The sequence below is a fragment of the Colius striatus genome, chromosome 1 (assembly GCF_028858725.1).
Source record: "Colius striatus isolate bColStr4 chromosome 1, bColStr4.1.hap1, whole genome shotgun sequence".
Taxonomy (NCBI): domain Eukaryota; kingdom Metazoa; phylum Chordata; class Aves; order Coliiformes; family Coliidae; genus Colius; species Colius striatus.
Window position 1 is genome coordinate 122,865,958 of NC_084759.1, and position 21,444 is coordinate 122,887,401.

Genomic DNA, 21,444 nt, shown 5'->3' on the forward strand with positions numbered 1-21,444 from the left:
AGAGGGATGGGGCAGGGTGGGGCAGAGAAGCTGAAATGGAGACCTAAGCCTTAGCCCACGGCCCAGCAAGTCCTGTGGACATGTCAAAGGAAGGCGGTAACTTGGATCTGAAACATCAAGTGTCATTGGTCTATGGGTGCTCCCCTGCTTAGAAATTGGGCTCAGGCAGACCAGTTTCTGGACCTTTTTAACATAAGTGGCTAATGGAAATGGTGTAAAAGCCCACACAAGGTGTTACAGAAGCGCCCAGAATTGCTACCTGGAAAGAGGAGTCTGCCTGTGTCTGTCACTTTCAGACAGACAGCGTACTGCAAAGCCAGAGATGCAGCTGGGGAAGCCAGGCCATTGCCAGGCTGTAGTGAGGCTACTTGTCTTTAAATACTATCTCATGTTCTGCATCCCTTGTCTGCTGGCTGGCCACACGATGTTGTTATGAAGGTGAAGCTTTACAAGCTGTGGGACCTGTCTCACTGTTTACCACCACGGGAAGATGTGGTTCTACTACTCCTGCTCTCGCTCCCTCCCTTTTGGGAAGGTGTGTGTTTGACCCTTCTGTGAAAGGATTCAGCTGGCTGCCTTTCCTGATGTGTTTGTCTGCTGCCAGTCCAGCAGCTGATCCCAACCACAGAGGCATCAAACAGGTACCAGGCAAAAAACAAGAGAATGTGAAGCCAGGTGGGGAAAGTCCCAGTGCAGCCCACAGGGGAGATACAGCCCTTCTTGCATTAGATGTGTGAGTGGGAGCAGGGACTTCCCAGCCCTCAAAGACTTGTCCCTCTTGTCATCAGCACAAGATCATGACCACTGTTTTTCACAGAGCATTTTTGCTTTCTCCTTGCTTGGTTAAAACCATGTAACAGCTATCTTGCCAAAGGCTGGCTGTGGCTCTTCCAGGCATAACTGGAGGTAGTGATGTTTGAATAGATCAACGTGTGAGGACAGGGAAGAGAAGAATTAGGAATTCATGAGGGTGCTCGGTATATCATGAGACTTGCTCTAGAACTTGTCAAGTCTAGCAGCCCCACAAAGTGCATGGTGCTGGAGGCTTGTGGTTTTGTGTCTCAAACTGGCAGCTGAGGGAACGGATTTGCTTCACATTGCAAAGCAAGAGTTTCTCTTTTGCACAGTGTGCTCTAAAGGGAGACTGCCATCTGTTTGGAGAAATATTGCTTTTCCCAAGCCCCTCTGGCTCTTCAAGCTGTTTCTGTTCACCTCAGAGATGTGTTTTGAAGCACTGACATTTAAACTGTCCCTTTTGGGTCTGTTTCTGTTGCAGGATCTGGAATTATGACGTCTTCCCACCCCATCACAGCCAGCACCCCTGAGGGAAGCAGCTATGGTGCTATCGGTACAGTATCTTACAGTATGAGGAGGGTTCTGCCTGGGGCAGAAGCTAGAAGGGAATTAAGCTACTTAAAGGAAAAAAAAGGATAAAGAAAAATGCAGCTAGAAAGGCTCAGGTTGCACTTTGGGACAAAACTGTGACAAATCTCTGGAAGAGGTGCCCCAAGAGACACTTATTGGAAGCGTGTGTCTTACCTAAATAAAGCCACGGTCGTCTGACAAATGTTTGTGATGGTGCTGCTTTGGGCAGTAGGCTGATCCAGGGACCGATGGTTAGAAGGGACTTTCAAGCTTCTAGGAGTCTGTTACTAGCTCGTTAAGCCAACCTTTAGTTCATGCCTTTCACTGGAAGGCTGAAGGGTCACATGCTGCAAGGCAAGATGGAATCAGAGCTCCTTGCAGTCTAGAGGTTTTATTAGCAGAGAAATAATGTCATGTTTTCAACAGGTGAACCATGCCTTGGCAGCAATCAACCTCCCAAGAGTCCTGTTAATCTGAGATGATGGGAAATGTCTTTGCCAGACCATTTGTCTCCATACAACAGTTGTCCCTCCTGTGGAGGGACTGGTATTCAACAGCTCAGTGCTGTGGACAACCTCTGGGGCATAATCCTTGAATTTGGCAGCTTGATGACCTAGGTTGCAGGGTGAGGTGGTGCAGGTCCAGGGCAGGGTGAGAGAGCAGCCCAAATGGGAGACAAGCAATGTTGTGTAGCTCGTGGTCTGCTGCCCAGGATCCTTTTCCTCACTGTGGTGTAAAAAACAGCCTTGACACTCCATTTGCTGGGATGTGCAGGTGTGATATCTCTGAATGCCTGACAAAGAAACTCAGAACTGGTATTTTGTGATGTTTGGGGAAAATTCAGGAGTGTTTAAGTCCTGGAATTGAGTTGAGGGCTTCAGCACCACCCTACCTACCCCTCCCTAATTCCCAAGGAAACATTTTAAAGTGTTTGGCAAACGAGAAAGAAACTTGTGTTCTGCTGACGCCCTTGTGGGCAATGGGCTGTCTGGGAGCTTGGCCAGCTGGTAGGAAGTGCAGGCAGGTCCCACTGACCTGCAGGTGACTGATCCTGTGCAGGCAATGGGAGCAAAGCTGATGCTCTCTCTGCTTTGAAAAGCAGACTTTCTTCCTCTTTGGCTTTTGTTCTATGGTATTTTTAGAAAAGCTTATGTATAAAGCTTATACAAAATCTGGAGATTAACTAGTTCAGCCTGTTTCTGACCCCTGAACAGACTGATGCTTTCACCAGAACTTTCTGGCTTCTCTTGGACTTCCAGATTTCAGAGCCCAGGTTATTAAAGGGTAGAAAGCATTAGAGATTAAAAGTAATAGACTAACAGCAGAGGAACATCCAGTGCTGCAGAGGGGTGAAGATGGTCCTCGGATATCAGCTTAGAGTACTTTTGAGACTTTTAGGAAGGTTTGTGATCACGGAAAAAACTTGTTTCCTGAAACAGCTGTATCACCTTATCACAGCAGATTGAGGCTGATGTCTGGGGCAACTTTCTCCTCTGGAGTCCTGTGTTCAGTTCTGGGCTCCCCAGCTCAAGAGGGACAGGGAACTTATGGAGAGAGAGCAGCACAGGGCCACCAAGATGATCAGGAGTGTCTTTCTTAAAAGGAAAGGCTGCGGGAACTGGGGCTGTTCAATCTGGAGAAGACTGAGGGAGGACTTCATTAATACTTAGAAGTATTTAAAAGGTGTTTGTCAAGAGAATGTCAGCACTTGTTTTTCTGTAGTGCCCAGTGACAAGACAAGGGGTAATGGACAAAAGCTGGAACACAAAAAGTTCCACTTAAACATAAGGAAAAACTACTTTTCTGTTCAGGTGAGGGAGCCCTGGCACAGGCTGCCCAAGAAGGGTATAGAATCTCTGTCTCTGGAAGTTTTCAAACCAACCTGGACGTGTTCTTGTGCGACCTGATCTAGGTGAACCTGCTTTAGCAGTGGGGGTGGACTAGATGATCTCTAGAGGCCTCTTGCAACCCCTACCATTCTGTGATTCTCCCCACTCTGCTCCAGACGAGTCGAGCTCCAGTGGTGGACATCAGTTGTCTTCTCCCGAGCGCAGGCCAGCAGCTGGCTCTGACACAGACAGCTCTGTGGAGGAGGAGAGTGACTTTGACACCATGCCAGAGATCGAGAGCGATAAGAACGTCATCCGCACAAAGGTACAGCAGCCGGGGCACGTGTAGTAGGGTTTAACCCTGGGCAGCAACCAAGCACCACACAGCCACTCTCTCTCCCCCTCAGTGGGATGGAGAGGAGAATCAGAAGGGTAAAAGTGAGAAAACTCATGAAGATAGTTTAATAGATAAAGCAAAAGCCACACACATGCAAGCAAAGCAAACCAAGGGGTTCGTTCACCACTTCCCATGGACAGGCAGGTAGGAAAGCAGGGCTGCATCACATGGCACGGTTACTTTGGAAGACAAATGTTATCAATCTGAATGTGTCCCCGCCCTTTCTTCTTCCCCCAGCTTTCCATGATGAGCATGATGCTGCATGGCATTGAATATCCCTTTGGTCTGTTGGGGTTAGCTGTCCTGGCTGTATCTAACTTCTTGTGCACCTTCAGCCTGCTCATGGGTCAGCTGAAGTGAGGAGCAGAAAAGGCCTTGAGTCTGTGTAACCACTGCTCAGCAATAACCAAAAGTCTTGTGTTATCAGCACTGTTCTCAGCATAAATCCAAAACATAGCTCGTATGAAGAGAATTAACCAAACCCAGCACACTCTGATGCCGGGCCATGGACACATCCGGGCTATGACCAGCACTAGTCTCTTGCCAGGATTTTCAAGTTTTCCCTTCTCTTTTAGGTGGATTTAATGAAGCCAAATGTGCTTCTTAGGGTTTTTTTTTTCAGAGTGTGGAACGCCTTTCTGCTGTGTTAAGTGTGCTGCTGAAAGGAGTGATTTTGAATATGAAAAATCAGAATGTACTGGGGACTTTTGAGAAGGGTAGAGGCAGCCCAATGTGTCCCACAAAGTCCAAGGAGGTGCCACAGCGTAGGGACAAAATATGCAATAGTAGGTAGTTGTGTGCTACAAGTAGTGTAGCTACAGTGGGTGTACAGAGGGGCTTTAAGCTAGTAGCTCCCAAACTGCCTCCTTTTGACACCTTACACTGCTCTGTGGGGTCAGAGCCATTCCTGAAGGTCAGAGGGTTTTGCAAAACTCATTCCCCATAGAGTCAAGGGACAGTAAGGCAGCTTGCTGTGTAAAAAAAAAAAGGTTCCAAATAGCACCAAGGTGTATATTATCCAATACATCAACATCTTCTACTGGGTACTGTAGTCTTCACTAGTTCTTTTCTGTTTTCTTCTCTCTTTGTCTACCCACTGATATTTTAGGTGTTCCTTTACCTATCTGACTTGTCCAGGAAGGACCGAAGGATTGTCAGCAAAAAATACAAAATCTATTTCTGGTAAGGAGAAGACAAACTGGTAAGACCCAAGCTCTGGATTCTTTGGAACCATGCTTTGGACCTGAGAATATTATTAGAGCTTTCCTGTTAAACATTCTGACCCTGTTCCAAGCCAGTAACTGCAGATCCCACCTACCTCAAATAAGAGTATTTGTGGACCAGTGCACACGTGAACCTGGCAATGGATTTTGGTGTGCATAATTGCTGTAAAGCATGGTAGCACTTGGTGTGCTGGAACGTACTTTATAAAGGTAGAAATAGGCACCCAAACACATGAGCTTGTGGTCCACATACTGGCTTTTCAGATACCTTTAGCATTTGCCCCTTGTTTGCCTTAGCACATTAACTCCTCTGCTTCAGGAGACCACAACCAGAGATGGCAAGCTCTGTCTGGGAGAGCAGGGTCAGTGCCCTTAGGCACTGAGGTGTACACGTTGCTCCACGAGCCATGTCCTGGGCTCTGTCCTGGGCATGCATCAATAGTCTTGGTGTGTGTAACTACTGCTGCTCTCTCCTCTGCAGGAACATCATCACCATTGCAGTATTTTATGCCCTGCCAGTCATCCAGCTCGTCATCACTTACCAGACGGTGTGTCAGGCTCTGAGGCAATCCCTTGCATTTAAACTCTTTTTGCCTTTAAACTCACTCTGTGATTGTGTGGTGTAAGGGTGACAGTTGAAGTGAAACTGGGGTCACCCTCTTGTGTCTGAGGGGCAGTTGACATTAGCTGCTTTCTGTGTACTGTGTTGAGTGTTGCTACTGGCTTGGCTCACTAAGCTTTCAGTTCTGCCTGTTTTGCTTGGGAAATGGGAATGCAGGTGTTTTCCTGCTCATCTGATGTCTCTTTTGGGGCATGGATCATTTTAGAGGCAGGAGGAATCTGTTCTTATCTCCAAAAGACAACTGAAAACAAGTAGGGTTTGCTGTGACATAAGTGATTTCTCCATCAAGCAGATCTATAAGGGGTGGAGTTGAGAGCCCATCATAGGTTTCCTGTTGTCAGATCTGTGGGCCGTGGCTGCATCTTGCACCCCCCATCCCCCAAAAGCTTCACTTGTAGGTGTCAATACTTCCCTGTGCTGTTGGCAGTGCTAGAGCTAGGCTGTCCTGGCATACCTTATGTAGAGCAGTGTCCCTAACAGGGAGGATTTGCTAATATCGGGTCTCCCACCTCCTCTTTGTCCAGGTAGTGAATGTGACAGGCAATCAAGACATCTGCTACTACAACTTTCTGTGTGCTCACCCCCTTGGGGTGCTGAGGTGAGTGAGTCCTGCAGTCACTGCATTATTGTCTCGTGCCTCCAGAGTGTTTGTGCTGTGCTTAGGTCAGGACTTTATCCTTGCCAGGTTCACAATAATAGTGTCGATAAGATGACTGAGGTCCTATGCTTTTTTGGATGCTCTCACTTGTATCCAAGGAGCAGCAGCTCTGCAAAGAAGATCATACCAGTGCTTTCAGTGCAGTCTTTCTCTGAACTAATGCGGAGAGTGTAAAGGAAGCCTAGAGTTGAGATTCTCACAGAGGAAGTGTTAATCTACTGGGGCAGGTAAACTACTCAACCTAAAGTTGTTGTCCAGGGCGTAAAACTGGCAGATTTTGGGCAGATGATGAGGTGGAGGATGGTGGTGAGGCAGCTAAATGGAATCAGCTTATCACGGCTCAGGGTTCAGCTTCCTGCTGCTGTATTGCATTAATCTTAAATCTCCTTTTTCCCCCTGCAGTGCTTTCAACAACATCCTCAGCAACGTGGGCCATATGCTGCTGGGCTTTCTCTTCCTCCTCATTGTGTTGCGCAGGGACATTCTCCACCGTCGGGCCATGGAGATGAAAGATATCTATACTCTGGTAGGAAGGATGGTTGCATGGGGCTGAGTGGAGGGAGGAAAGGCAGGGAGAACCTGAAAACCCGAATGATACACAGTGGGTTCCTGTCTGCCTTCCTTGCCGGATGTCTGAAACCTCCTCTCTTTTCCTCCCCGACAATGAGTCTAGGTGGTATTCTTGCATACCCCAAATTTTGCTGCTTACAGCATGTCTGTACTGCTGTGGTGGCTCAGTCTGGGCTTGCAGAGACAAGGAGATAGGTAGAGGAACTCCCAGCGCTCACTGCCAGGGGAACTGGGACAGTAAGAGTGTCCCAAGATGCTGCCGGGTATAGCGAGGTTTGGTTTGTCTTATACAACCGGGAGTTCTTTCTTGGCAGTCTTCTTTAGCAAGAGGGAAGAGAGCTGCCTACGATAACCCAGAGGAATCTGGCTGCTTGTAGCTTTGAAGCAGAGCTGCTTGTAGCCAGAGCTGCTGCAATCTCTTCAGTACCTTCTGGGAGAGAATGGAGAAATCCGTAGCCCTCTGGAGGGTGATGCTGGTGGTTTCTGCAGATAAACAGCTCGGTCTTCATTGGCTTCAAAGCAAGTAAATGCCTTGGCAGTTTTAAGGATCTATTGCTTATGATTTTTAGATGAGATCTCAGCCAGATTGTGATGGAGGTGACTTGAACTGGTGGGCTCTGTTCCTCAGGTGCTTTTAACCTCCTACTGACCACAACAGCAAGGCTGCTATTTTGGGTTCTCATTGCTCTCCCACTGTTGGGCAAGATGTAGCGTGTCACAAGGTACAGACAGAGATTTTTTTTAGTCTCAAGATGTCAGTACCAAGACAATGAGGTCTTCAGACCAGAAGCTTCTGTTTGATTAGCTTGGGTTTGCTGCCTGTGGGTTCCCTTGGCTATGCAGTGTGGCTAAATGCAGAGCCTATGGTTGCATGCTGTGTGACTGAAGAGCATGTGTAGCAATTAGGAGGGATAAGTGATGGAGAAGGGAAGCTTGCTTGTCATCAGGACAGTGGGGGTACTTAGTGTACAGCTCTAATTTCTTCCAGGACTATGGGATCCCAAAGCATTTTGGTCTCTTTTATGCTATGGGCATTGCTCTGATGATGGAAGGGGTGCTCAGTGCCTGTTACCACGTCTGCCCTAATTACTCCAATTTCCAGTTTGGTAAGTTGAGTTTTCTTTCCCCTTTTTTTTTGCTGGAGGTAGAATTTGCCATGCTCTGTCTCCCAGAGAGTTGCTGGTGTTTCCCATCCCTCTACTCTTGGAAATCTCCCTGGAGTCAGCCTGTTCCAGGGCTCAGTCAGGAATCAAGGAGGCTTTGGATGCTGGGACTAAGGCATTTCAGCCTCCCCTCCAGACATTGGGGCTCTGGTATTGCACTGCTGGCAACATTTCCCTTTGCTTTTGTGGCTCAGTGTTTGAAGAGAGTAAGTGCACAGCCTGAGTGGCAGAGTGGTCAAGCCTAGAAAGCCTCTATCTGCCGTATCAGTGGAAACACTTTTCTCTGTGGGCTCCTTTGCCTTCCCAGGAAAGAGAAGACTCAGGCAGGATCTTGTCTATGTGCATAAATACTTGCTGAGAGGGCCTGAAGATGAGTGAGCCAGGCTCTCATAAAGATGTGTGGTGCCCAGTGACAGAACAATAGGCCACGACCACAAATTAAAACACAAGAAACAGAGGAAACTGCATCTTGAACACAGCAAAATACTTTTTGGTGTTTATTTTACTTCAGGGGTGGTCAAAGACTGAACAGGTTGCTTGGGGAGGTTGCAAAGTCTCCTGTGGAGATAGTCAAAGCCTGACTTTTTACACGATCTAGGACGACCCTCTCATAGCTGACCCTGCTTGAGATGGGGATGTTGGACCAGTCAACCTCCCAAGCTCCCTTCTAACCTCAACCGTTCTGTGATTCTCTGCCTGTTTCTGTGCTGCGCTGTCTTGAGGCACTTATTTTGTAAACCCCTGTGGTCTTAGTTGCCCTAGTACATGGTAGATGTGCTGCAAGATGATGAACTGCTGTACAATGTAGCGTGGCATCAGGGATTTGTGCCTGCCAGCCTTGGGTTTGGCCCTGCTGCTGCATATTATGTAGAATCATAGAGTCATTATGGTTGGAAAAGACCTTTAAGATTATAGAGCCCAATCACTAACCTCACACTGCCAGGCCCATCACTAAACTAAACCATGTTCTTCAATACCTCATCTATGCATCTTTCACATATCTCTAGGGATGGTGACTCCACCACTGCCCTAGGCAGCCTGTTCCAATGATTAACAACCCTGTCACTGAAAAAGTTCTTCCTCATGTCTAATCTAAACCTCTCCTGGTGCAACTGAAGCCCATTTCCTCGTGTCCTGTCATTCATTACTGAAGATAAGAGATTGACCACCCCCCCCACCTCACTACAACCCCCTTTTGGGTAGCTGTAGAGAGTGATCATTTCTTTGCTCATTTCTCGTCCTCAGCTCCCTCAGCTGCTCCTCATCAGACTTGTTCTCTAGATCTTTCACCAGATTTGTTGCCTGTCTCTGGATACACTCCAGCACCTCAATGTCCTCCTTGTAGTGAGGGCCCCAGAACTGGACAGAGTATTAGAGGAGCACTCTCACCAGAGCCGACAGGGGGGACAATCACTTCCTTGGCCCCGCTAGTCACACTACTTCTGATACAAGCAAGGATGCTGTTGCCCATCTTGGCCACCTGGGCACACTGCTGGCTCATGTTCAGCTGCCTGTCGATTAACACCCCCAGGTTCTTTTCCTCCAGACAGCTTTCCAGCCACTCTACCCCAAGTCTGCAGCGTTGCCTCGGGTTGTTGTGGCCCAGGGTGCAGAACCCAGCACTTGGCCTTGTTGAACCTCATATGATTGGCCTCAGCCTATCGCTCCAGCAGATGTGCATATGCACCCAGAGCAGCTTTCTCTGCCTTCTGGCAGTACCTGTTTTCACTGTTTCTGCTGTGCTCCCTCTGCAGACACCTCCTTCATGTACATGATCGCAGGACTGTGCATGCTCAAGCTGTACCAGACCCGCCACCCAGACATCAATGCCAGTGCCTACTCTGCCTACGCCTCATTTGCTGTGGTCATCTGTCTGGCTGTCCTTGGAGTGGTATGGCTGCCTCTTACCCACTTGCTTCTCTGGGAAGGAGAAGGTTTGACTGGAAACCTACCTTAGGTGGGCAGATGAATGGGGAAAGCAGCAAGGTAGGGTAAGAGCGTGTTGAGCAGCTGCTAGCACTTGAATTTCCAGTACTCTTGGGCTTTCCTCCATCCTTTTCCTGGCCTTGCAGGGAAAGGAGGAGCAGAGCAGTTTTCTCTAGGTGGGCTCCTTTTTGGACTTTGCCTGTCATGTGCCCTTAGGAGGAGAAATTAATGCATCTGGGTGTTTGTGACCAAGCATGCAGCTGGTCTCCTGTGGGGTGGCTCACCTTGGAGAGGGGTGAGGCTGGCTGAGCTTCCAAGACAGGTGTCCTCTATCTAATTGCTTCCCATGCAAAAAGTTTCTAGAATACCTGCCTATAGAAGGGCACTGGAGCAGAAGGAATCACAAGAGGGTCGGTCTTGTACAGAAGTAGTCACTGATGGGTCAGACTGGCACCATTTGCTTTGCCCATTTGCTCATGGCACTGCAAGTATTGAGCTGGGCTTGCCTGAATCCCCAGCCAGTGCTGTACCTTGGAGTTCTCTGCTTCTCTTCGTTTGGAGGACTTGGTTTCAGTCTGCAGTAACCAGGCTAAGTCCATGGAATTGTTGCTCAGAACCAGCAGCTATGTCCCAGAGGGCTGACAGCCCCTGACTACCACACATATAATATAGAATATCTCTTGATTCTGCAGAGGTCTCTGGGTAGCAGACTGGGAGAGGGCAAGCAGGGGCAGCTGGTGACTTGTGGGTTGTTTTGAAGCTGTAGAGTAGAGCTTATAAACTGCATGTCTCCCTTGCTCCACTCATGCAGAGGTGGCCTTTCTGCTTGCTGCTTTCTTTTTTTCCCCCATCAGAAAAGGAAATGTTCAGGTGTGTCTTGTGTCCCAGGGGAGGGGAGAGGTTGTTCACAGCCTGATGGCAGACCAGAGTTTCTAGACTCCTTAAAGTATAACTGAAAAATTGAAGTTTTAATATAGCATGAATCTGCCTTTGTAGGTCACTTCCAGTCCTTAAATAAAGTGAAGGTATAAAACAGATGCAATTGCCTGCTGAGCAGCTTTGTCCTTTTTGGTCTACTATGATGGGCTTGTTGAAAATAACAGCTGGTTTCCTGACTGCCTGTGCCCAAATCCAGCTCCTGGCCCTAGAGCTGCTGCCCACTTCACCAGGGAGAGGTTGCTTAGCCTTGCAGTCCCTGCAACTCAGCTTTCTGGGCCAGCTGCACTCCTTCCAAGCTGTCATCCTTGTCTGAAGGGGCATTCAGAAAGAATGTTCTCCCCTGCAGAAGTGCTGAGCTCCTCCTGATTCTCTGGACTTGGAAGGTTTGGGGGTTTCTCTTCCACCTTCAGTGAGGTTGTCTGGTGCCCCATGATGACACAGGAGAGAAAAGAACCAGCCCGCTAACAACAGGGCTCAGTTTGATACTAATATGTCTGTGCTTTCAGGTGTTTGGGAAGAATGACATGTGGTTTTGGGTCATTTTCTCACTGATCCATGTTTTGGCCTCGCTGGCTCTCAGCACCCAGATCTACTACATGGGCCGCTTCAAGATGGGTAAGTGCTGTGATGGAACCATTTTGCTCTGGGCTGTGCAGGTGCCTCCTGTCCTCACCTGCGTGAGTTGTCCGTGGGCACAGTCCTTGTGTTCTGGGTTATCCTGTCCTCTGATCCACGTGATGGATGCTCTTGCTGGCCTCTGAAGTCATTGTGCTGCTGCTTCCCAGACTGGTAGGAGTCAGCAGGACCTCAGTGGTGGCAGAAGAGCTGGACTCTGAGGGAGCCTGTTCTTCAGCCCTGTGCTCAGAGCAGTGAGCTACATAAAACCTTGTCGTGGGGTGAGGGTGGGGAGAGATAGAGGTTATTGGGGAACCCAACTCTTATGCTTTGTTTACAAACATATTTCTCCTTCCTCTTCTGCTCTTGCCTGCCTCAGATGGCCCTGACTCAGGTAACTGTCAGCAGCTCACATTTTTCTCTGTTGAGATGATTGAGCAGCAGCATGGCAGCCGGGCATGTCTGGGTGGGTTGATGGGAGGCAGGCCCATGTGCCACCTGCAGAAGCAAAGTTGCTTTGACAGAAGAACTGCCAGTTCCATTCCTTGGCAGGGAGAGGGTGAAACAGCACAGGGGAACTCCAGTCTTGCCACAGAAGCCTTTTTAAGCTCCTCATTTGTTGATGAAGAGGGACATGTGTGTGCATGCATGTTCGTCCCTCCCTGCTCCCACCGATGGCTCTCCAGTGAAGCTTCTGCAACGATTTTGAGAGCAGGAGTGTCCTGAGTTTGCTCTGCTGCTCTAGGACCCTCTGAGAGCTGCAGGATCAGTTTCTTCTGATTTCCCCGCTCTTGCAGCTTGTGCCATGAAAGGTGCTTTTCCCCTTTCCTGTACACATGTTTATTCCAGAGACATGTAGTTTCAAAGCCAGTCTGTTTATCCCTACAGTCAGGGCCTGCTTGGCTTCTGGGGAGTGCTAGTGTCCAGGGGATGTTTTAATTTCTTTAACCTGTTGTTCTGACCAAATGCCATCCCCAGCCTGAGCAGCTGCCCTTCTACTCAGCACAGACTGCTCCCAAAGGGCAAGAGTTTAACCTGTTGCCACCCTGAGCATCCTTAGGCTGGGTCCTCTGCTGTCAGCTGACAAGAGTGTCTGTGTCCTTCCCCTGTGGGTGTTCTGGATCTCACTCTGCTGCTTGATCTGGCTCTTTCCTCTTTGACAGACTTGGGGGTATTCCGACGGGCAGCGATGGTGCTCTACACGGACTGTATCCAGCAGTGCAGCCGACCAATGTACATGGTAGGTGATTTCCTTCCCCTCTCAGCAATTGCTCTCTCCCTGGATGATGTGTAGAGAAAGAGCTGAGGCTATTTGAAAGAGTGATGCACCCTGCTTGTCTTCTTTTCCCTCCCCTAAGACGTTTGGGTAACTGCAGATGTCTGCTGGAGGGGTTTACCTCCCACCTCCAGGCCTCCCCTAATCTCAGGCTTGGTGACTAAAACATCAAAGCAAAGGTGATATAAGCGTGGCACGATTTGCCTTTCCCTTGTTCTCTGGGGGCATCCATTCAAAGGAATGGGTGTGAGGTGCTCTGGGGAAGGCAGTAACTGTTTTGGCTCCATGGCTTATGCAACAGCTATTGCTGTTTCTACAGCACCTAAGGGCAGACAGCAAAAAAAGTAAGAAACAGCAGCTGTTACCTTGTGTGCCACTGATTACTTGCTTCTTGTTGCAGATTGTTAATAAGGGCTTGAAGTTTTTATCCATGAGCACCTGTTTTATTCTTTAAAAAGCCAAAATTATTCTCCCTTCTCTAAGTGTCAGGCTAAGGTTTGCAAGCAAAAGGCTTCTTTTTGCAAGCAAACTCAGGGCATTCAGGCATAAAGTAAGCCTGGCTGGCCTGAAATAGCTACATCATGGAGGCAGCTGTAAGCATAAATGCACATGCCTGACAGATGTAACCCTTCTGCTTGCTGTAGTTACAGGGCCTCCCCATCTGTAAGGGTGAGATGGGCAAAAAAAGGCTCTGTGGACATGTGTGGGTGCTACCCAAAATTTCCTCTGCTGCATCTTTCAAGAATGTCCTTGCTCTGGGGAATAGTTTTTTCTGTAAAATGGTGTGAGGGAGGAATCTTAACTAGTAAAACAGTGGCAGCAGCAAAAGGATCTGCAGAACCTCCTGAGGCTGATCCTTCAATGCTGAACTTGTCACAGAATGACAGAATGGTAGGGATTGGTAAGGAACCTTTTAGAGATCATCCAGTCCAACATCCCTGCTAAAGCAGGTTCACCTAGATCAGGTCACACAGGAACGTGTCCAGGTGGCTCTTGAAAATCTACGGAGAAAGAGACTCTAAAACCTCTCTGGGAAGCCTTCTTGAGATGTTTAGTCTCCTCCTTGCAGCTCCTCCAGAGCAGTTTCCATCTGGCAAAAGGGTCCTGCAGAGCAAATTTCAGAGCCAGGCGCAGTTCAGTTTGGCACAAACTGGGGTCCAAATCTTCCCGTAACCATCTCCTGAATTTCTAAGGCAAAGGCCTCTCTTGCATTTCTTTCTACTTCCACATAGTCATTGGTGTCTCCCCTTCAGGACAGGATGGTGCTCCTCATTGTGGGAAACCTGGTCAACTGGTCCTTGTGAGTATAGTGGGGTGTTGGTGTCCTGCGTACTTGTGTGCGTGGGCTGTGGGACTTGGCGCTGACAGGCAAGTGGCCTAAAGCAATGGGGAAAGGCAGCACGGGAATCCTGTGCTGTGGGAGGAGGGGCCTGCTCACACATTTTGGCAAGGAGCTTGGTCTGTCTAATGGCAGGCAGATGTGCAGCATACAGGGCAGCATCATGGAGTCACTGGGGACATCCTTTGACGTTTCAGCCAGCGCTGCCTCACAGCTCGTGTACGGGCGAGCTCGTGTGGGCCTGCCCTGGCATCTTGGGGCTGCACATGTAGCTGGGAGGTCTCTGGCACAGCCAAGCTGCAGGATGCTTGTTAGAGGCAGCCACAGAGCCTGGCTCAGCAGTCACTGCGTGAATGGGAGGGATCCGCTCTCATCTGACACAGAAATCATTGCCTCAAGCTCCTGTGTTTCACCAAAGCTGCTTCTCAGGGACATGCCTTCTGCTGAACACACAGATCTGGGACCAGCTCCTAGCAAGTGAGATGCATTTGGCTGCAGGTTAGAAGGAGCCCAGGGCTCTTGCCTGCCCTCTGGGGTCTCTGGTTGCCCTCGGAGGCTGAGCATGGCTGAGTTTGCTTAGCAGGGAGCAGAGGCAAGCGGTGCATTTCCTCCAGGGAACTGTAGGGTCGTGGTAGAGTTGCGGGGCCCCACAGGCTGGGAGGGGAGCAGCAGGTGGTAGTCAGTTTGTGGATATACCCTTGTACTCAGTGAAAGAGGCTCTCTGATGTCCCTTCTTCTCTTTCTTAGTGCTATCTTTGGGCTGCTGTACCGGCCCAGAGACTTTGCCTCCTACATATTGGGGATCTTTATCTGTAACCTGTTGCTGTATCTGGCTTTCTACATCATCATGAAGGTAAAGAAAGCAATTGAAGCTGTCCCTGGGGTGTCTGCCTCCAAAAGGGAAGTGATGGGCCTTGTCTTTTGGCTGCAGTCTGGGTTCCTGTGATGCTGCAGAGGGATGTGGAGGGCCTTCCGTGAGGCTCAGGGTGGGACAAGTGTTGGTGTTAGGGAGGGATGCTGCGCAGCCATCTCGGGAGAGGCTGGGCTGTGTCTTTCTGGAGTGAGCGACCTTCTGCAGATACATCTAGTCCAGGCTACTGTGTCAGCCCCTGTGTATTGCTTAGCCTCTGAGAAGAATTCGGGGCACTCTGTGAGGCTGTGTTCTTGTGTACAGCTCCGCAGCTCTGAGAAGCTCCTGCCTATCCCTCTGTTCTGCATCGTGGCCACGGCAGTGGTGTGGGCAGCCGCCCTCTACTTCTTCTTCCAGACCCTCAGCAGCTGGGAGGTAAAGATCCCCTTTCACTGTCCTCCTCTCCATCCCCACCTCTTGTCATCTTTCCTTTCTGTTGTTGTTTTTACACAGAAAATACTCTGGGGAAGAGTCTTGAGCTGCTCATAGAGAGCTGAAAGGGTTTAAGTCCTTCAGTAGGTTGTGAAGGGATCACGGGAAGGTGTGTTGAGACAGAAATGACTGTATGCCTCCAGTTGTAGAAATACTATGGCCCAGGTGATCTGGAGGTGACTGGCCCTTGTTAGGGGACAGAGGAGGAGCTGGGGATCTGAAAGCAAAACTGGGCAAACCCTGACCAGTGCTGGATGGAAGGCTTGTCCCTAGAGCAAGTGGTCAGTGGGGAGTAACCTATTTGGGCTGGGAGGCTCTTATATCCCAACTGGATGCTTTCTCACGAGATACCATTGCCATGGGAGTGAGGGGCTTGCTGCAGGGTGATCTGCTGGAGGCTGTGCAGCTCATGCAGTGCAGGACTGCAAATGGGGAGACCAAAGGGTTCCCTCTAACCATGGCTTGTGGCCCCAGATGCATCTCCGGGTCTAAGTACAACATTGCATTTCTGCCCTGCTCTCACCACACGTCCTTGCCAGCACAGTGGCTTTTACTGCCTCCTGCATGGAGGGTGAAGCCAGGGTGATCTCCAGAGGGTTCAAGGTGGCCAGCCAGGGCATGTATGAGTGGGTATTGTGCCCTGACCCCTGCCTGTTCCCCCAGGAGACTCCAGCAGAATCCCGGGAGAAGAACCGGCCGTGCATCCTGCTGGGCTTCTTCGATGACCATGATGTCTGGCACTTCCTCTCTGCAGCTGCCTTGTTCTTCTCCTTCCTGGTGAGTCCTGCTGAGCTTCCTGCTCTGCTGCATGGCCTCATGCTCTCCTTTCCTCTTCGTCTTTGTCCTCCTCTACCCACATGGAGCTGTGGCTGCCCCAGGGCCCCACAGAAGTACCTCAAGTCCTCTGCTTGGCTCTGCCTCCAGACATGCCTCATGGGGGGAATCAGGCTTTCTCCTTTGGCTTGTTGCTCTCTGTGCCTCCTGACCGCAAATTCCCTCTGGGTCACACAGCTGTTGCGGGGAACCTGAGGGGCTGCTGATGGGACCAACCCTCTTATGGGTTTGTGAGTCACTCTGAGGAAGAGACCTTACTCCCTTTGATCTAGGCAAGTAAGGTCGCTGGTGTGGAGCTTACCTGACTCCTGGGCTTTCTCTCACTGCCATAACTGACTTCTGTGCTGCGCTACTTGGTACCTCCTTTCAGGCCAGGTGGTCTGTGTGGTGGAAAAGGTGGAGGTGCCCCCTGCAATGGGGTCTCAGTGTGGCATTTTGGGGCAGTGGAGAGGGAGATTTTAACTCTGGCTGTGCAAGGCGCAAGCTGTTTGTGAAGGAGCTGTCTGACCACATGCAAGACCTGAGCAAGCAATTCCCACCCTGCTGCCTCCTGGATGTCTATTCAAGAGGCTAGTGATGAGGGACCAGCTTATGAGCAGCATCTCTGTTGTGGTTGGGGTGGGATTACCTGCTCAGGTGCTTGCAGCACTGTAGGCAGAGCTACCCCTCAGCTGTGCTGCCCGAGGGACTTGCTGTGGGAGCATTACAGAAACCAAGTTAATCTGGCACTTCTGCACTGGGTCACTGTTGTGGCTCTGTGCCTGCTGGAGATGTGGCCCAGGTGGAGCCCTGCTGTGGTGAGATGCCATCAGGAGCTGGCCCTTCTCCCCAGCCTTGGGCTGGCCAGAGAGACTGAAGCTGCCTCACTTTCCTCCTCAGGTCCTGCTGACCCTGGATGATGACCTGGACGCGGTGCGCAGGGACAAGATCCCAGTGTTCTGAGTCCCTGGAGGATGGGGGCACAAGGGGCATCCCAAACTGCTCAGCCAAAGGCAGCGGGCCACTGGCACCTATGTGGAATGAGCCTGCTTCCATGGCCACCAACCCCATGGGGGCAGGGGAGCCAGGTCCCACGGCTAGTGCAGAGGGGGACAGGGAGGGAAGACAGTGCTTGCTCTTCCTTTCCTACTGCAGCCTGTGGGGTGGGCAGGTATGGCCCCGGGGTCAGGGCACAGCATGCTCGGCTTGGGTAGATGCAGCGGGTGCTGGAGACGGTGAAGAGGGAGGAGAGAGGAGGTGTGTTGGAGACCTTTGCTTCCCTTCCTCCCTGCTGATGTGCTCCGCTTCCTCTCTGGTGAGCAGGCTGGAGAAGTGCCATTCAGCAGCTGGTGCCTGCAGGCTGCTGCCCTCAGAGAGTCCCCTCAGCAGCACAGCTCCGGAGAGCATTTGGTTCCTGTCCTGCAGTCACCGAGGGAGTGAAAGACTCCACACTGTGGTGGCAGTGGGGGGACTGTTTACTTTTGTTGTTGTTGTTGGAGAGGCTCTTCCTGTAGCTGGTGGAGAGCCACGACGGTAACAAGAAACTGCGGTGTTGCGAGCGAGATGGTGAACCATGACTGCTCTGCCAGAGGCAGAGCTCATGCCTTGCTCCTGCAGCCTCCCTCGCTTGCTTGTGTTGAACAGCCTCACTTCTCTCTGGTGCCTCCAACATAAGCACTTGTCAGCATGATGGTCTCCACAGTACCAGAAGAGCTGTCCTCATGCAACTTTGAGAGACAGTGCATTGAAACCACAGCTTTGCACACTGGGCAGCTCCTTGACTCCTGCCACGTGGCCTTGCTAAAGGGACAGGGTGGAACCAGCAGCCTCAGACTTTCTCCTCCCACAAGCTTGCTTTGGGCTAACTTGGCAAAGCAGGTTCCCGTGCAGGCTGGGAGCATGGAGGAGGTTCTGAGGAGGTTGGGGTTGAGCTCTTTAGCTAAAGATGCAGACCAAACTTCATTCCTCTCCAACTTTTCTGCATCTGAAATAAGTTTTTAAATGGCTTCTGCATTCTCCTTGAATTTTTAGCTATTTAAAAAACAAGATGTGAATGATTTTCAGGACTTGCATCTAAAATGTGACTTGTTTTGGTAATTTTGAATTAAAAAGTTATTCTTTGAGGCCTGCTGTCTTTACCCTTGTCATTGTCTGAGTATCTTTCCTTTAGTGTCTGTGCATGTACCCAGTGATGCGAAGGCTCCATTCCACTTGTGCTTACCAAAAGGGAAGACTGTGGTAGCTTTCTGCTCCAAGGAGTTTATATCTCCTAGAAAGGTTTTGCACCAGCTCTTTTTTACTGGGTTTTTTGTTTGTTTCTAAGTTGCAGTTTGTCAAGATGGTCAATAAAAGGAATGTTCCTGGTTCCCTGCTCTGCAGGTTGATCTGAATTCTTCTTGCTCCAGCTCTCAGCAGCAGCAAAAGAGAGTGCTTGGGGCAGTAGGGTGCCCAGGAGTGTCACACAGCTGATGTCATCCTTAGGACCCAGCTCCCTGGCTGTCTTGTCCTCTTAACCAAATTGACTTTGTGAGTCTCAATACTTGTCACTGTAGCCTCTTTGGCAGACTGAAGAGAGGGCTGGAAGAGGAATGGCAGAAGAGGCTACCACCCATTACCTTCTGGAGAGGAGCTGTACTGTTCTGGAGATGCAGCTGCATTTCATGCAGCACCTGCCAAAATGTGAAGGTGGCAGTGGTGGTCCCTGTGTGCTGCCTTATGTGACGCTGCTTGGGGCTTGCCTTGTAGGTTTGCCATGCAGATGGAGCTGTGAACATCTCCTGTTTGAAAGGGGGTGGGTTTCTCAGGCTTGCTGCAAAGCGTGGACTTCTCTCCCTTAACAGTGTCAGCATGAGCTGCAGGGAAGGATGTGGTGCTTGTGTCTGAGTAGCACCAGGGGACTACCAAACCAAGGACAGTCCACGTTTCCTGTTCATACACCCTGCAGCCTTTCCCATGGGTTCTTGGTGTGTCTCAAATGGCAGAACCCATTAGCTACACAGGCTTACCTGCAGCTTTCTTGGCTGCTGGGAAGTCTGAGGTGCAGCCCTCCCCCAAGTCCTTACTGCTGAGGGCTGCAAGGCTGGGCTGCCCCCATCAGAGACTCCTGTGGTGATGGGGCTGTGGTCTCTGTTTTGCCCAGTGTGACAACCACTGCACTTCCAGTTCTCTGACCAGTGAAACTACAATTGGTTGTAATAGTATCTGGGGTGTACAGGAGGTTGGGGTGTGCAGGATGTGCTCTTTCTAGAGCTCTACTTGGAGGGCAGGTGGTGAGGCGCAAGAACAGTGCTGCTGCTACCACCGTCCACTGCTTTCTCTTTCCCTCTATCATCCTGGCAGCAGGACCAGAGGTCTAAGGCACGGCTGCACCAAGCCCTGTGTGGTAGCACCTGGAAGCTGCATGAAGATCTACTGGGAGGTGATGTGCTGGTGTGATGGTCCCATCACTTGCTGCTGAGGTGAGCCAAGGAGCAAGTGGGTTAGTGCTTTGGGGCTGGAACTGGGGGAGGCATTAGGAGAAGGGGAGAAAATTGCCAATGGAGTCCTGACCACAGGACTTACGTGAACAGGGAAGGAAGGACATTGAGATGCTGGAGGTGAGCTACCAAGCTGGTAAAGGATTGAGAGCACGTCTCATATGAGGAACAGCTGAGGAATCTGGGGCTGTTTAGCCTGCAGAAAAGAAGGCTCAGGGCAGACCTTATTGCTTTCTACAACCACCTGAAAGGAAGCTGTAGCAAGGTGGGGATTGGTATGTTCTCCTCAGTGACAAGCAATAGAAGAGGAAATGGCCTCAAGTTGTGCCAGGGGAGGTTCAGGCTGGATATGAGGAGGAATTTCTTCACTGAAAGGGTTGTCAGAAATTGGAATGGGCTGCCCAGGGAGGTGGTGGAGTCCCTGTCCCTAGAGGTGTTTAAGATTAGATGTGTGGATGTTGCACTTAGGGAAATGGGCTAGTGGTTGGTAGGGTTAGAACAAAGGTTGGAAACTATTCTATGAACAGCTGCTTGCTCTAGGAAGAACCCTCTACTTAAGGCAAGGCCTGCCTTGGTCCTCTGGGACCTGGAGAGATGTGGATAGATCTCTTCTAAGGTGGGGGCTCATCAGGTGAGAGGTTATGCTGGGGTGATAAAAGGTATCTGAGATGGAGATGTTGCCCTGCTCTTGTCTGAGACTCGACAGTTAGAGCATGTGTTTCCTGCAGGAACTGCACTGGTATTTAATAACTGCCTGATGTTGCCTGTTCACACAATGCAGCTGCACCATGCAAGTCTGGATGGAGACTTCAGTGCAGTTTTTTTACTAGAATTAGCAAATGCTGCCTTTCTCAGTCTGCTTGAGCCAGAGAGCTAGTAAGAAGAGGGACACTAGTTCAAAAACCTGTTGGTCTTGGCAGAATATCAGGACTGGCATCGAAGCAGGTGTTTGGGGGGAGTGAGACTTTGAGGATCCAGTGTTGCATCCTGCTGTTTGTGAGTCTAACCTGAAGTCCTCTTTGCACCCTGTGCTGCCTTCATAACTCCTGCTTTGTCAGGTGTGTAAGATGGTCTCTCACCTTGCAGGACTGCCTTTACCGCTGTGATTAGGTGTGGAGAAAGACCAGCAGCTTTTCCTCTTGTGTGTGTTCTGCTCTTGGTGTATCTTGCAGTGCACAGAAGTTGGGGACAAGGCATTAGGGTAGTAGTAGTTCCTTCTTTGGTGGACTGCAGAAGGGCTTGTATAAACCCAAAGTCTGTCTGGTTTTGGACACATTTTCATTAAAGACATTATTTCTTCTTGCATCTTCCATAGTCTGTAGTCTCAGACCTTGCTCCAAGATTGTGTTGTTTCTAGCCAGGAAGCTGGTTGTCTTCTCTTAATAGGAATGTGAGGGGAAAAAAATCCCTAATGTTGAACAGCAGTTAAAAGGCTCAACGTAGGCGGTAGAAGAGCAACATATGGGTTTGCTGAGCTACGCAGAGATGAGCACAGTGTGATGGCAAGGTGGTAGCGGCAGCAAGGGGCACAGAGGTTGGAGAAGGGTGCAGAACAAGCTGAAAAATGTGGGAATTAAATACTGTGCCTCAGGATATGACGAAGGGCTGGAATCATCTCCCTGCTGCTTCTGTGGCTCCAGTTTGATGCACCAGTTCTTAAGATTTCCTCTTAGTTGTGTCCTGCCTGAAGGGTTTTTTTTGTACTGCCCTTGGGGAAGGACAAACAGCTCCCTGGGGCCAGGGAGGGCACCTGTGTTCCCTGACACAGAAGGTGTCACTTTTGTTTCACCTTTCTCTGTTCATTGAATGAAATGGCATGTGAGGTATGTTAGGAGAGAAGCAAAGCAGCTGGTATGAATTCTGTTCAGAGGTGGGGGCCCTTCTGCTGCCT

General features: G+C 50.1%; 1 protein-coding gene across 2 annotated transcripts in view; it reads left to right on the forward strand.

The window, feature by feature from the left end:
• SIDT1 (SID1 transmembrane family member 1) overlaps positions 1 to 18,155 on the forward strand; it is a 49,051-nt gene extending 30,896 nt beyond the window's left edge. For both annotated transcript variants that reach the window (XM_061988748.1, XM_061988749.1), the window contains 15 exons: positions 1,277 to 1,348; positions 3,371 to 3,519; positions 4,700 to 4,773; positions 5,296 to 5,362; positions 5,961 to 6,034; positions 6,497 to 6,620; positions 7,653 to 7,770; positions 9,582 to 9,718; positions 11,199 to 11,307; positions 12,471 to 12,547; positions 13,837 to 13,883; positions 14,670 to 14,775; positions 15,097 to 15,207; positions 15,928 to 16,041; positions 16,978 to 18,155. In XM_061988748.1, coding sequence (XP_061844732.1) covers positions 1,277 to 1,348; positions 3,371 to 3,519; positions 4,700 to 4,773; positions 5,296 to 5,362; positions 5,961 to 6,034; positions 6,497 to 6,620; positions 7,653 to 7,770; positions 9,582 to 9,718; positions 11,199 to 11,307; positions 12,471 to 12,547; positions 13,837 to 13,883; positions 14,670 to 14,775; positions 15,097 to 15,207; positions 15,928 to 16,041; positions 16,978 to 17,040 — 1,442 coding nt within the window. In that variant the 3' untranslated portion in view covers positions 17,041 to 18,155. The remainder of the gene's footprint in view (positions 1 to 1,276; positions 1,349 to 3,370; positions 3,520 to 4,699; positions 4,774 to 5,295; positions 5,363 to 5,960; positions 6,035 to 6,496; positions 6,621 to 7,652; positions 7,771 to 9,581; positions 9,719 to 11,198; positions 11,308 to 12,470; positions 12,548 to 13,836; positions 13,884 to 14,669; positions 14,776 to 15,096; positions 15,208 to 15,927; positions 16,042 to 16,977) is intronic.
• The last annotated feature ends 3,289 nt before the right edge of the window (positions 18,156 to 21,444 follow it).